Source organism: Myodes glareolus, chromosome 9 (genome assembly GCF_982192425.1).
Source record: "Myodes glareolus chromosome 9, mMyoGla1.1, whole genome shotgun sequence".
NCBI lineage: Eukaryota > Metazoa > Chordata > Mammalia > Rodentia > Cricetidae > Myodes > Myodes glareolus.
The window spans coordinates 6,116,235-6,131,463 of record NC_142034.1 but is presented as its reverse complement, the minus strand read 5'-3'; the positions used below and the strand labels follow the sequence as shown (position 1 = coordinate 6,131,463).

The 15,229-nt window shown below is 49.4% G+C and overlaps 1 protein-coding gene and 1 long non-coding RNA gene across 3 annotated transcripts in view; one reads left to right on the top strand and one right to left on the bottom strand.

Moving 5' to 3' along the window:
• Rnf157 (ring finger protein 157) overlaps nucleotides 1-4,221 on the bottom strand; it is an 88,688-nt gene extending 84,467 nt beyond the window's left edge. The window contains exon 1 of one of the 2 annotated variants that reach the window (XM_048451942.3): nucleotides 4,057-4,221. In XM_048451942.3, the coding sequence (XP_048307899.3) occupies nucleotides 4,057-4,144 (88 nt within the window). In that variant the 5' untranslated portion in view covers nucleotides 4,145-4,221. The remainder of the gene's footprint in view (nucleotides 1-4,056) is intronic. The other variant, XM_048451943.3, reaches the window with a different exon arrangement.
• A 254-nt stretch (nucleotides 4,222-4,475) lies between these two features.
• Nucleotides 4,476-14,907, top strand: LOC146893352 (uncharacterized). The gene is made up of 4 exons (XR_015003897.2): nucleotides 4,476-8,007; nucleotides 8,132-11,276; nucleotides 11,963-12,250; nucleotides 14,228-14,907. It is a non-coding gene; the product is annotated as an uncharacterized LOC146893352 (long non-coding RNA).
• Nucleotides 14,908-15,229: the final 322 nt, after the last annotated feature.

Below are 15,229 nucleotides of genomic sequence, written 5' to 3'. Positions count from 1 at the left end.
CAGCACTCTTGCAACAACTAAAACTCTCAGCTTAGCAAAAATATTAAAACAGGCAAGTACAATAATACACCTGTAATTCTCATTACTTTAGAGCATGAGGCATGGGGACTAACAGTTTTGATCAATATAGTAAAATCTTGACTCAAAAAAAAAAAAAAGGAAATGAAGGAAGAAAAGACAAAGATTAAAAGAGGAAGCCAGGAACTGAAGAGAGATGACTCACTGGTTACGAGCCCACACTGCTCTTGCAGAGGACCCAGGTTCAGTTCTCAGCATCCACACACTGGGTAGCTCACAACAGCCTACATGCCTGTAACTCCAGCTTCAGATGATACAGTGCCTCTGCAGCCACACCAACCCACACAACCATACCCCAACACAAACACATAACAAAAAATGAAATAAACTGGGAGGTGGTGGTGCACATCTTTAATTCCAGCACTTGGTAGGCAGAGTCAGGCAGATCTCTGAGTTAAGGCCAGTTTGTTTTTCCAGGACATCCAGGACTATGCAGTGAAACTGTATCTCAACCCACCACCACCAACAATAACATAAAAGTTTTAAAAACAACATCACGTTTACACTGTATATGTCAGCTTGCCCAGGTGATATTATTCAATGGTCTGTCTAAATTTTTAGACACTAGTCTAAAAATTGCTTTGAAGGAAAACACAGGAACATAACAGATATCAAAATCACACAGACTAAAGCTGTCAGATAATATAACTCACTAGCAGAACACTCAGCCAGCATTCTCCACAGCCTGGTTTGCTCTCCAGCACTACCTAAACAACAACAAAATATGAGTCCCAAATCACAGGTCCGTTGGCTCACACCTGTAGTCTCAGCACTGAGGAGATGGACTCAGGAAGTAGGAGTGGTAGGTAGCGAGTGAGTTGCCTGCAGTCAAGGTTAAGAGAGGTCAAGGTAAGAGAATCAGAAGTTCAAGGTTACTTGGCTACATAATGTGTTTCAGGCCAGCCTGGGCTATATGAGAAGGCAGTGGGATAACCCTTCTATATGCTATGAATATGTTTTACTTCCACTGGTTAATATAGGCTGCTTTGGCCTATAGCAAGGCAGAATAAAGCTGGGCAGAAAAGCAGGATGGGACAGAACAGAGAAACCTCCGATTACAGAGACTCCATCTCAAAGGGGAAAAAAAAGATAGAATTTTTTTTTTGAAAGTTTAAGGCTGAGCAAGTCATGGTACTCAAGAGGTTGAGGCAGGATTGACAGTTTGAAGTCAGCCTATACCACAGAGCAAGACCCTGTCTCAAAAAAGAAGAAGAAAAAAGAAAGAAAAACTAGATGCCATAGTGGATGTCTTTAACCCCAGGACATGAGGAAGAGACACACAGGTCTCTGACAAGGCTATCCTGACCTACATAGTTCCAGATCAGCCAGGGCTACATACTGATTCCCTATCTAATCAAAAGGAGGAAAGAAGAAAGAAAACAGAAAAATTAAAGCCAACCTGGAATACACAGAAAGATTGTTCTCAAAAAAGGAGCAAACAAAACATTTTGATGTGCCTAGTTGGGTATACTTTAGTCGGTAAGAGTGTTCACCTAGCATATAAGAAATCTTGGGTCCAAACATAATAAACTCAGCTTGGCGGTGAATTCATCTGGTCCCAGCACTTGAGAAAATCAGAAGTTCAAGGCCACCTTTGGCTGCAAAAGTCAGTCTGAGCCAGGTGGCGGTGGCACACGCGTTTAATCCCAGCACTCAGGAGGCAGAGGCAGACAGATCTCTGTGAGTCTGAGGCCAGCCTGCTCTACAGTGCTAGTTCCACAACAGGCTCCAAAGCTACACAGAGAAACCCTGTCTTGAAAGAAAAAAAAAAGAAAAGAAAAGAAAGAAAAAGAAAAAGTCAGTCTGAGAGCTAAATAAGTCACTGTTTCAAAATAACAAAAGAAATAGGTAAAAATGATACTTTGTTTGTGCTGTGACAAATAAAGCTTGCCTGAAGATGAGAGGGCTGAGCTAGCCACATTAGTTAGCCGTAGAGTCCAGGCAATGGTGGCACACATCTTTAATCCCAGCACTAGGAAGGCGGAGACAGGAAGGGACTTGACTGGGTGAAGGAAGACAGGAGCTCAGGGAATTCAGTCCGAGGATTCATGGAGACAGGATCTTGCCCATTTTGGTCTGAGGATTCAGTAGAGGTAAAATGTCTCCCCGGTAGCTGGCTCCTTTTCTTCTCTGATCTTTCAGGATTTATCCCAATATCTAACTCCAGGTTTTTATATAGATCAATCAGAATTTGCACTACATTGGGAAGCATTATTTTGGACTGTTAAACACTGAATGTGTTAGTGAAGAAAGCTTTGGAGCCACATGTTGTGACTCAAGCCTGTAATCCGAGGATTTGGTCAGTGAAGCTATGGCAAGAGGATTGCCCCAGGTTTGTGGCTCACCAAGGCTACACATTGAGTAGCCAGCCAACAGTGTGAGAGCCTGGCTCAAAAACAAGTCCCCAGCTCCCCAAAAAGGTTTTAGGTAGGTCCATTACTCTACTGCACAATTTCTATTTCTCCTACCATCCTTCGGGAACAGCCTTTCAAACATCTACTGTCGTTAATTTCCATCCGTGGATGAGGAAGGGCAAATTTCTCCTGAGGCAACAAGCCCTACTGAAAGCTCCAAGCTCAGCAAAATATGATCCATATTCTGATCAATAAAAGCTGAGCGACTTAGGAGGGAAAAAAAAAAAACCAAACCACTACCGCATATTTTCGTTTTTAAGAAACAAAATGCAAGTCAGGTATAGTGGCTGACATTTGTAATCCTACCACGGTAAAGGAGGGCTAATTATACTTTCCTTTTTGTTGTTGTGTTGGCTTTATTTTGTTCGAGACAGTCTCACTGTGTAGCCCAGGCTGACCCCAAACTTAATAATCCTCCTGCCTCAGCCTCCAGGGTATTAGGATGCATTTTTAAGAGATAAAAGTACAGTCATAATTAGCAAGAGCTTTATTGAAACACTAAGGATCTGCAGCTTCATCTCAAGCCTGTCTACAGCAGCTCTTAATGCAAGGGCTCGCTCATTCTCTGGCACAAAAGCAGCGAGCACCAGAGCGGCTGGTACACACTCCGCAGGGAGGCAGGTTCATTGTCTGGTCCCAGCTTCCACCTGGCAGAAACTCGATGGACTGCTGAGAAACCAGCTCGACTCATTAGTGTGTCTTTATCCTATCAAAGGGAAAGCAGAATCCTCTCCAATTCTACACCTCACACTCGGCCATCATCGAGCTTCCCAGCAGGTCCTCAAGACAGAGGGAAAGCGATAGACTTGGGTCCCCAGGGGTCTTGAGAACAGCAAGTTAAAAATTAATTAATTAAAAAAGGGCAGATAGCGGGGTCATTCGCCAGCAGCTCAGCGGCTGTCCTTCGCTCAATTCGACTACTTTGTCATTCTCTCTTCTGCTGTCAAAACTGTCCCGCAATGCGAATGCTGACGCTGGGGATGAAGGAAGGCATTCATTCACCTTTTCGAGGGACGGCATGCGCCTGAAAAACACTTTTGCCCTGTCCCCAGCCATCTCGTTGCCAGCAACTAGCAAAGGGGCAATCCAAGTGACTCTGTCCGATTCCCATACATTTCTGCTCACTTCGTTTTTCCCCCATAGCCTCCGGAAAAAGCTAAGGACTGCAGGAGCAAGTTCGCCCCCCCTCACCGCCCCTCGCCGGCAGAAACCCACTCCTAACTGTCCCAGCGACCAGGATGAGGCAGTCCGGGGAAGAGAGCTGGCACAGGTGCCTGCCGGTCAGGGATGCTTCTCCAAACCCGCAGTCGCTGCAACGCCGCATCCCGGGCAGGCGGCGCGCGTCCCTGGCGCAGAGCAGAGGACCACCGAGGCCGTCCTCGCTGGAGTGTGACCTCGGTGACCCCACAGACACCTGCAGTCCCCAGCGCGGCGACGCCGGGGTGCGGGATGGAGGACACCTCCCCGTCCTGCATTTCCCCCCTCCCCCCGACCTGCCCCGCACCGAGGCCGACTCGCTCGCCCTCCCCTCCGCCCGACCCCGCGGCGCGCGCCCGGCCCTCACCGGACTTGGGCGGGTAGCGGTACACGGAATTGGACGGGATGTCCACCTCCTCCACGCCCGCATGCTGCCGGCTCGTCAGGGCCCCCATGGCCGCTGTGACCTCGGCGTCGCCGGGCTACCGTCTCCGCGCCTCAGCGCGCCGGCCGGCCGCACGCCCGATGCGGGGGTCGGCGTCCCGCCGCGGCCCGCTCGGCTGAGGCCCTGCGGCGGAGGCGGCGGGGAGCGGCCTGCAGGGCGCGCACCATTCTCCGCCGGGCACCGCGGCGGCGCCTCTGCCTTGAGGGGCTGCTGGGCTGAGCCGGGGGGCGCCGCCGCCTCAGGCCGCGTGATGTCAGCGACGGCTGGAGAGCGAGGGAGGGGCGGGAGGGGGACCGCGGCGGCCACAGCCAATGGGGCGGCGGGGCGGGAGCGCCCGCGGGCCGGTCAGCCAATGGGAAGCGAGCTGCGGTGGGAGCCGGCGGCGCGTGCTTCGCGCGGAGGCTGCGGCGCGGACGCGACCCGGGACTCAGCGGCAGCGATGTGCAAGCATCTGGGTCTCCTGGAGCTGCCCCGCCACGGCCGAGAGGCCCCGCTGCGTCAGGCGGAAGGAGCGTGGTCCCCCTCCGGGCTCGAGCAGGGTCCGGGTTTGATCACTGCGACCCCGGGGAGGCCTGCCTCGAGCTCGCGCGCCTTTGTCCCTGAATCCCAAAGCGAGCCGCCCCGCCCTGGCAGCCGGGGCTCCACCTCCTCCGCCTCTGTTGAGGTCAGATCCCAACGGGCAGCATCCACCTCCTTCGTGCCCCTCCCGCCAGAACCCCAAAAGCTCTGACAACCCAGCGTCCCAAACGATCAACAAGACTACATGGGGGTGGCTGGGTGACCCGCTAAAATGTGGCCGTCCCCTCTGTTTATGCTGTTTGTGCCCCATTCCCTGGACAGCTCAGATAGCCTTTGGGGTTTGATTTGGTGGAGCATCAACTCAAGATTGTCACTTTCAAGCCTGTCCCTCTTGAACTGTTCTTTGGAGACTTTGGAAAGGCCTATGTGTGGCCTATGGGTGAAGAGTTCCCGAACAAAAAGGGGGTCAGACCTAGGTAGAGCAGACCTAGGGCTTCCGTGTACGCGCGCGTACACACCACACATACACACACCACAGAAGCTCGGGCATGCAGAAGACGTCATTGCTCAGTTAATTACAGACATTTCGGTATTTGTGGGTTTGATGAGGTTTTGGAATTTTTTTTGTTTATTTGTTTGTTTTTGTTTCCCTGGAGGGGAGACTGATCAGCAAGAATTTGAACTGCTTCAGCATGACTTCAATATTCAGCAACACGCAGTAGTTTGGGGTGGCTGCTTGCCTAACGGTTTGTAAAGCTGTTTTATAGCTCTAGCTGTCTCCTGGTTGTGTGTGTGTGTGTGTGTGTGTGTGTTGTGTGGAGTTTGCAAGGGGACTGTGGTTTAAGTTACATTTTATTTGTGTCCTGTGGGGGGTGTCCTGTGCCACCAGATGATTCCAGCAGTCAAAGAATAACTTACAGAAACCTTTTCTCCTTCAGTTGTGTGGGTTTGGGGGATAGAACTCAGTTCTTCAAGCTTGGCAGGCACCTTTACCCTGCCACCCGCCCCCACTTTTTGAGACCAGATCTCGTGTAGTTCATGCTGACCCAGAACTCCCCCTGACACACACAGGGAATCTCTGTGTTACAGCCTGGCTGTCCTGAAACTCACTCTGTAGACCAGGCTGGCCTCAAACTCACAGAGATCCACCTGCCGCTGTCTCCCAAGTGCTGGGGTTAAAGGCCTGTGCCACCACCTTCTGGCTCAACCTAGTACTTCCAGTTACCAAGGTTGACCTTGAACTTTGGATTCTCCTGCCTCCCCCTCCCAAGTGTATTCTGCATTTTCATTCATCTTCTTGGTAATAACCAACTGTCTCTGCTAAAGTTATGAACAAACGCCTTGGTTTTCTCCAAGGTCTCCTGGGTGACAGGAACCCTTTCCTGTCATTCATATTGGCTGATACTGAGGGAGGCCAAGTCTCTGCTCCAGACACGCTCACCCCGGTCCCTAGCAGAGTTTGGAGATCTCCCTGCAGCCCCTGGCTCTAATCATTATGCTTCCAGGTGTAGCTTAGGGAAGGAACTGGAGCCGTATTCCTTTCTCTACACACAGATCCTTCCTTGCATGTGCTAGGTGACCGTAAACTACTAGGGACCGAGACTCTAGAACCATGTGATTCCAGTCTTTGGGAGGTAGAGAAAGGAGAGTTAGGAACTTCAGACTGCATAAAGTTCAAGGCTAGCTTAGGGCTACATAAAACCTTGCCTCATACAAAACAACAGATAGACAAACAAAAACAACACATCAATTTTTATTTTCGAGATGGGGGTCTCCCATCTAAGTACTGACAATCACAAGATCCCCTGTCAGTGACTCTGGAGAGATGGCTCATCTTTTCTTGCAAAGGACCTAGGTTTGATTCCCAGCACACAGTGGTTCATAACCATCTGTAACTTCAGTTCCAGAGGATCTGATGGCCTCTTCTGACCTGAGGCACAAGGAACTGCACATGGTACACAGACATACATTCAAGCAAAACACTTATACAGGGCCAGGCACAACGGTGCACGCCTTCAATCTCAGCACATGGGTGGCAGAGGCAAGTGAATCTCTTGAGTTTGAGGCCAGCCTGGTCTACAGAGTAAATTCCAGAACAACCAGAGTATTGGCACTCTGTTTGGAAAAAAACAACCAACAAACAAAAATTAACAACACTCATACATATAAATAAATCTTTAAAAAAATATCTTTTTTTCTGTTCTAGTCCCGCCTCTTGGAACCTGAGGTGGATTCATTCCCATCTTCCTTTTTTTCGAGACAGGGTTTCAGTGTGTAGACCAGGCTGGCCTCGAACTGAGAGATCCACCTGCCTCTGCCTCCTGAGTGCTTGGATTAAAGACGTGTACCTGGCTTCATTCCCATCTTCTATCACACTTTTCCACCCTAGAAATCTATCCCTCCTTTCATGAAGAAAGCCTGTCTACAGGCTTCAAAAGTGATGTAAGACACAGAAACCCTAGCAGGGAGGTCTTGAGCAAGGCTTGTTTTTTGTTTGCTCATTTAAGGGGGGAAAAAGCAGATTTATTCAGATTGCCATCTGGGAGCCTGGCAGTTCACAAGGGATGCTGTGAGGTCCTTTTGGCTGTACCATATTACCACAGGGACAAACAGGTAGTCTCCTCCCCATCCCCCAATTTTAACCTTTCACTCATATGGAAATCCAATTAATATATGTTATTAAGTCTTTAGAATCTTCATCTCGGTTTCTTTGTCTGAAAATACCACAGACTATGGTGGTATATGCCTGTAATCCCAGCACTTGGCAGGCAGAGGCAGGAGGTCTGTTTGAAGGCTAAGGTCTCATGTAAGCTTCAGCTGGCCTCAGATTCCTTATGTAGCTCAGGATGACTTTGAACTTCTGATCCTCCTGCCTCCACCTCCCAAGTGCTAGGTTTACCAGCATGTCCAATCTATTTAGTGCTCGGGATGTTGGAGATTGAACCCAGGGCTTTGTGGATGCAGGCAAGCAAGCTACTAACTGAGCTGTATGGCAGCCCCCAAAGACTTGTTTATAGAAAGTGACAATAGGAGAAAGAGAAAGAGATAGCTACTTTGGAGAAAGTTCTGGATCAACAAGGGTTTCTGTGAATTAAGTTTGAATTCTTGTCTACGATCTAAACGCACTAAACACACTGATAAAGTTTTGGAAAGAACCTCAGTCCGCGCCTAGGACAAAGGTGAGGTAATCGGGTAATCTCTCCAAGGAGCCTGGCCTGGAGCTGCAGAGGCCTGCATTCCTCCCTGGACCTTCCTTAGCTTCCTTCTGTTCACTCCCTGAAGATCTGGGCCAGGGAGAATGCCTGAGAGAGAAGACCCAGAGGAGAGGAAAAATCCAGAAGCGACAGCTGTCAGGTGAGCTATAAAAATGCTTTTCATTTGAAAACCTGGTCCAGGGAGGGTCCAACTCTGCACAGGGAGATTATGTGTGAATACCAAGTATGTCTCCTCATTTGTGTAAATCCCCTTTATTTTTCAGCATCCCTTGAGAGAACGCCCTCAGAGAACCCAGCCTTTCAGGGTCCCGGGCATGGAAGACAGAAGTAAAAGCCCAGAATTCGATTAGGTCCAAACCCTCTCAGTCATGGTCTAGGGGCGGGAAAAAAGAAAAGAAAAAAAAGAGGGTGGACACACAGGACAAAAGAACCCTAGGACAGCTAGTTCCTTTGAGTTTCCATTTTGTTCCTTTTGGCTGCCCTGGTTTCAACCCACATGTACATTTTCCACACATAACACGTGTGCTCATTTCGACAGTTCCTTCAACAGGAAGAACTGGAGCCTGCAGGCAAGAGGTGATAGATACTGCCCTGGAGCACAGCATTCTGCAGGCAGTGGGGCCAGGGAGGTAACACATGCCTCAGGAGATCTGTCAGAGTTCATACTGGGCCAGAAGATTAGGGGGTGGGTCCTTCTGAAGAAAGACAGATGTCTTCCAAAGCCAAATCTGTCCAGCAACACACATGCCCTGATCCCTTCCTTGGTGATTGGCTTCAGTTGTCTAAAGCCCACATCGGACTGGGAAGACAATATGGTTGGTAGAGTGCTTGTCTCAAAAGCTGAATGGGAGCATGAATTTGATTCCCAGAAGCCACATAAAAATACTCGGCACAACCGGTGGTGGTAGCATACACCTTTAATCCCAGTGTTTGGGAGGAAGAGCAAACCTCTGTGAGTTCGAGGCCAGTCTGATCTACAAGAGCTACTTCCAGGACAGATTCCAAAGCTACAGAAAAGCCCTGTCTCACTGGGGGGAGGGGCTGGCATGGTGGCAAGTGCTTGTCTGAGAGTCCCAGGGAGACAAGTGATTCCTAGATCATTAGCCAGCCAGCCTAATCTAGGTGATGCACTCCAGATCAATGAGAGACGCTGTTGCTGTTCACCTCCTTTGAAACAGTAGCTCTCATTGGTGGACAGTGTTCCTGAGGCTACACTGGTGTTCTTCGGTCTACACACGCGCACACACACACACACACTTGTAGTGTCACCTGCAGATAGTTGTGCATCTTGCTCAGGGGAGCAGCCTATACTAACACAGGCAGTAGCTATCCTAAAGGCTTTGAAACCTCTAAGGCCCACATAGCTCAGGCTGGCCTTGAACTTGTAGAAATCACCCTGCCTCAACCTCCCAAGTACTGGGATTACAAATATGCACCCTACACCTGGATCCCATTTCGTCTCTTGTCAGATATGAATTCACCCTTTTTACAAGTATCATTGTCAGGTTGGTCCTCCAGTGGCTGCAAACCTCAGGTGGGTCTATAACTTAACTTACTTTTCCAGTCAAGAGCAAAGTGAGCAATGGTGTTTATACAGCGCCGAATAGCAGGGACTCCTCCAAGGTGGACATCCCGGGTAGACCTCGCCCTTAGCATCATGGTCCCCATCTTGCCTTGCTGTGTATCTGACCTGTTGCTCAGGCATCTGGCGCTGGAAAAGTGGGGCTATTGGCTGAAGGAGCAGAATGTGCTCCCACAGCAGTCCTCAGATATTATTTCTGCTCAGGTGGAGGAGGCCGCTTATTCGTTCCCGACTGCTCAGCCCCGAAATAGTCACACAGAAACTGTACTAATTAAAACACTGTTTGGCCCATTATCTCTAACTTCTTATTGGCTAACTCTTACATCTTAATTTAACCCATTTCTAGTAATCTGTGCATCACTACGAGGTCAAGGCCTACCAGCAAAGTTTCAACACGTTTGTCTCCGGCAGCTCCATGGCTTCTCTCTGACTCCACCTTCCTCCTTCCATGCTATAGGCCAAGCCAGTTCTTTATTCACTAACCAATAAAAGCAACACATAGACAGAAGGACCTCCCACACCACTCAGGGATTACTTTGAAAAAATTAGGGGTGAATATTATCAAATACATCTATGAGAACATCTCGATGAAGCCAGACACGGTAGTCCCTGTCTATAATCCAACACTTGGGAGTCTGAGGCAAAATTTCTGTGGAATTCAAGGAAAGTCTGAGCTACATGGTGAGTTTCAGGCCACCTGGTCTACCAACTGAAACCCTCTCTCATCGGAACCATTATAGTGGAAGGAGATAATCAACTCCTGGAGATACTCTCTGGCCTCCGCATGTCTGCGCTGGGAAACAGAGAGACACAGAGAGGGGGGAATAAAAGGAGAAGCAAAGAGAAGTCAGGAGTTAGGAGGTTGGTTCTGGTTTGCTTTATTGGCATGACAGATGGTTTCCATCAAATACCAGACCTTGTAAGCTTGTTTCTGTACTCCAGTCCATTCCTGTCTTCACTTCCCTCATTGTTGGGCTGGCTTCCTTTGGTTTGGGACTGACCCCACCTGGGGCTGCACATTCTGTTCAGCAAAGCCAATGAGCAAAGAATGTGCTACTAATGTTTCAGCTCAGTATCCACTCATCTGCCTCCACACCCTTCCAGCGGAAACAGACCAGGCAGGCGCGGAGCCCAGCATCTGTCTCTCTTTACCTCGAGAAGCTGGAGTCTTGGGGAGGCAGTGTAGACAGCCCAGACCTCTAACAAAAGAAATACTCAACTGCGGTTGCTTAGAAGATCAAAGGGGGAAAGTGAGAACAAATTCTCTTCCTTCTCCCAGGGTGTTTCTGTGTTTCTATTCTCCCCCACACCTCCACCACCACACACACCTCCCATTGTCCCCTCCCCGACTTCCCCCAACAGCAGGGCCACAAAGCCCCCACCCCCTCAGCCTCTGCTAGAGTTTCCTCAAAATGTTCTGGCTGGATCATTTAGCTTGGAAGGAATCTTAGGCAGTCCTGACTGATAGGAGCTGCAGCCAGGCGACAGCAGTACCTCAGGACACAGGAGTCTCCCTGCGGGCTGCACTTGTTGGCCTGCCTGCTTCCCTCTCTCTGGCTCTGTTTGTCAGGCTGAGCTATGAGGACAAGTCAGCTCAAGGGAGGAGCTCAGAAACCCAATCCAAGCATGTGTCCGTGCCCAGCTGTCCCCATCACAGCGCCAGCAAGCGGTGTACTTCACTCCCACGAACTTCTCTGTGCCTGTGCTCAAATCGAAAGAAGAAAACCACTCTTGGGGCTGGAGAGATGGCTCAGCAGTTAAGAGCACTTGCTGCTCTAGCAGAGTAGCTGGGCTTGGTCCCAAGCACCCACACAAGGCAGCTCAAGGTAACTCCCGCTCTAGGAGATCTGACACCATTGGGCCTCAGTGGACCCCTACATTTGTGTGCACCTGAACTCATACAGGAGCACACAGACACATAAATAAAAATAAGTTTAAAAATTTAAAGAAGACCATGTTACTTTGGGGTGTGGTGATTCACACCAGTGATCCCAGCACTTAGGAAGCTAAATCAGGAGGGTTGTGAGTTCAAGGCCAACCTAGGCTAAGTAGCAAGAGCCTGTCTCAAAAAAAGGAGGAGGAAAGAGTGGAGAAAAGATTAATTCAGAAGCAGAGGCAGAAAGATCAGGAGTTCAAGGTCATCCTTGGCAAAGCTGTTTCAGACCAGTCTAGGCTAAATCAAGTGACTCAGTCTTTAAAAAAAAAAAAAAAAAAAAAAAGTGGAGGGGAAGGGAAGCTGAAGCTGGAAGGTAGCCCAATTGGTAAGTGCTTGTCTTTAAGCACAAGGTCCTGACTTTGATCCCCAGAACCCACATTTAAAAAGCCAAACATTGTTGTCACACAGGATTGCAATTCCAATGCTAGGGAGCTGGAAGAGGCAAATCCTGGGGACCTGGCCCAATCAACAAACACCAGGTCCCACTGAGATCAAGCCTCAAAATACAGGGTGGGTAGCACCTGAGAAATGATGATTTCTAACTCTTTTTTTTCCTTTTTTGGTTTTTTGAGACAGGTTTTCTCTGTGAAACAGCGCTAGCTGTCCTGAGAACTGAGTACTGGGATAAAAGGCGTGTGCCACCACTGCCCGGTGAATGACAATTGATTTACAGACATGCCTGCATGCACCCTCACATGTGAACTCAGGAGACATCAAGAGAGAGAGAGATCCTACAGCCTTCCTCCAAAACTGGAGTAGAGGCCAGGGCTGCAGTCCATGAACTCATTAACCCATCAGCCCAACCCCCATGGCCATCTAACCCCTCCCAGGCAAAGAGGCCAAAGAGCAAAAGAAAAAAGCCAGGTGAGGCGGCACTGAGGGTGAGGACCGTAGCTCCCAAGTACCTCGTGAGCATCGAGCACCTGGCAGTCTGTCCTGGTCCACTGCTGACTGACCAGCAGTTCCTTACAATAACACATTTACTCCCCAGCTAATTGCTTGTTTATATAAGTGATAACTGTCTGCTTAGGGCCCTTCAAAGACTGGGGAGAGCCCCACCAGACAATAAACAGAGCTAGCGTTTACCATCTAGGTGCTGTTGGGAGGATTAGGCCCCTCCTACGCACCATGAAGTGTGTATTTATTATTTGCTTAGTCATCTGTGGTTATCTTCTATCGTTCAAGATGAAATCTATGTATGAAAAGGAGTTTGAGCAAGACACGGCCCACACCTGTCATTCCAGCACACAGCAGGCTGAAGCAGAAGAAAGTGGGATAATCCAAGGTCATCCTCCTCCATGTGGGAAGCTCCAGGCCAGTGTGAGCTACCTGAGACCCTGCCTCAAAACTGAATCCTCAACGCTAGGCGTAGTGACACATGCTTAATCCCTGAGTATGTGCACTCCCATTTAAAAAAAAAAAATTTTGGAAAAGAGCCAGCTTCCTGTGACTCCCTCTTACTTTATGGAAGACACTCACCCCCAAGCAAGTTCCTCCGTCTTATTTCCCCTGAATCCCAAATACAGCCTGCTGTTCCTGCTCACAGTGTTGCTTGAAAAACCTCCTTCCACGCGTGCCCTTCCCATGCCTATCAAGGTGAACCCCATCTCAGCTCAAATCCCACCTGCTCCCTGACACCACCTATGAGCCCATGGCTCAGCTAGCTTTTCTCCCTCAGAAAGCCGAGTGTAGGAACTCACCTGCTATACGTTGGTGCTCCCAAGCCTCCGAAGGCAAAAGGAATAGGTACCATGTGCCCATATTGTTCCTATTTCCAATAGGAAGACACTGCAGCTCACCCAGGTACAGGAAGTAGGAACTCTCCTGAGGTTCATAGGAGTCTGCAGCCAGGTCTCCCTCAAACATGGCCAGTCCACCAGCCTCACAGGGAAAGTCTATTGGAGCGGCCCATCAGTGACTCAGGCCTACTCACTGTCCTTGTGACCGCTACCTTGCCTGTCTCCACTGCTCCTCCTCCTCCTGGAGACAGGGTCTGGTTTTGATTTTAAGATTTTGCCTTTTGCCGGGCAGTGGTGGTGCACACCTTTAATCCCAGCACTTGGGAGGCAGAGGCAGGCAGATTTCTGTGAGTTCGAGGCCAGCCTGGTCTACAAAAGCTAGTTCCAGGACAGGCTCCAAAGCTACAGAGAAACCCTGTCTTGAAAAACAAAACAAAACAAAACAAAAAAAAGATTTTATTTTTTATTGATATATGTGCTACCAGTGCATTGCCCACAGAGAATCCCCTGGAATTAAGAGTTACAGGTTGTTGTGAGCTGCCCAACATAGGCGCTAGGAACTGAATTCAGCCCTTCTAGGAGAGCAGCAAGCTTTCTTAACCACTGAGCCGTCTCTCCAGCACGTGAGACTGACTCTTTCTAGGTAGCTTAGGCAGGTTTCAAGCTCCTGGCTCAAATGATCCTTTTGCCTCAGCTTCCTCGGGAGGTAGGATTTGTCGTTTGTCTTTTTCGTTGGCTTCCAGAGGCAGAGTCTCTGTCGTAGGCCGGGCTGATGGTAGACTCACAGTGCTCCTGGCACAGTCCCCCAAGTGCTGGGATTGTCGGCTGGACCCCACACCCTGCTCTTCTCTTTCCTCTAACTCACCTCCTTGCTGCTGCTCTCTTGTTTCCGTATTTGAATTTAGATACCACCCCTCCTTTTTAAAAACCAAGTCCTGGATCAAACCTAGTGGGTCACACCTAAAATCCTAGCACTGCAGAAGCCGAGGTAGGATAAAGAATGTGAATTTGAGACCAGTTGCGGGTACATGGTGATCTCAGTCATGCATCGTCTTGCCTGCCTTCATGGAAGTCTTTTTTTTGGTTGTTTTGTTTGTGACAGGATCTCTTTCTGCCTGGAACTTAAAATCCTCTGGCCTCAGTCTACCAAGTGGTGGGATTCCAGGTATGCACCACCCCCACACAGACTCCTGGTCTTCAACCTTTCTCGGAGAACTCTGGCAGAGAAGTAATGGAACCGCCTTGAAATGCTACTTCGAACTCTGTGCTTCTGAACCGGTTTCCCGGCCAGGCCTGGCAGGCAGGCACCCATCTCATTGCTCAGTTCTTTCCATTCAGGTTCGGTCTGGGGTTTGGGGGTTGTTTTCGCTCTGTGCGTCCTGACACTCGGGCTCCAAACACAACTCTGACAATGGCTCTGTCCTGATCTAGAAGCCGCCAGAAGGCAGGACGCGGGCTTCTCTAGCTGCCCCTGAGCTTCAGAGCGCAGCAGACCCGGCCAAGACTGGCAAGCATATTGACCTGGCAAGGCACATCCTGGGGGTTTCCCACTTCTGTGTTCACAACCCAGTGCTCCTGTGCACACTAAGCACTTCCTTCCTCTTCTGGCCAAACCCTGCCCTGTGTTTATGAACAGCCTCACGCTGGGTCCAGAGAGTAACCAGTGTGCTCTGCCGCCTGGGAGTCAGGAAACAGCACTCCGCGGTGTGTTCACTGTGGACAGGGGATCTTCACCACCGAACTGTAAAACAATCGGGAGCTGTATCTTAAATAAACTCAGGTCCAGGATTTTCTTTTTCTTTTCCTTTTTTGAGACATAGTTTACTCTGTAATCTAGGCTAGCCTGGAACATGTTATATACTAGGATTACAGATGTGAGCCACTATGCCTGACTTTTCCAAAATCAATCTCAATCCCACTCCTCCTGCCCCCCTCCCACCCCCTTCCCCCATGATCCCCTCTTCCACCACCTGAATACTTCTTAGGGCCTTAAAAGTTACTGAAACTGGAACCTTATTGTCTTATGAGAAACTTTGTACCTCTTTTAACATTTCTCTCTTCTCTGCTGGGTCCTGGTCAGTTTTAATTCCTTTCCTGGACTTGG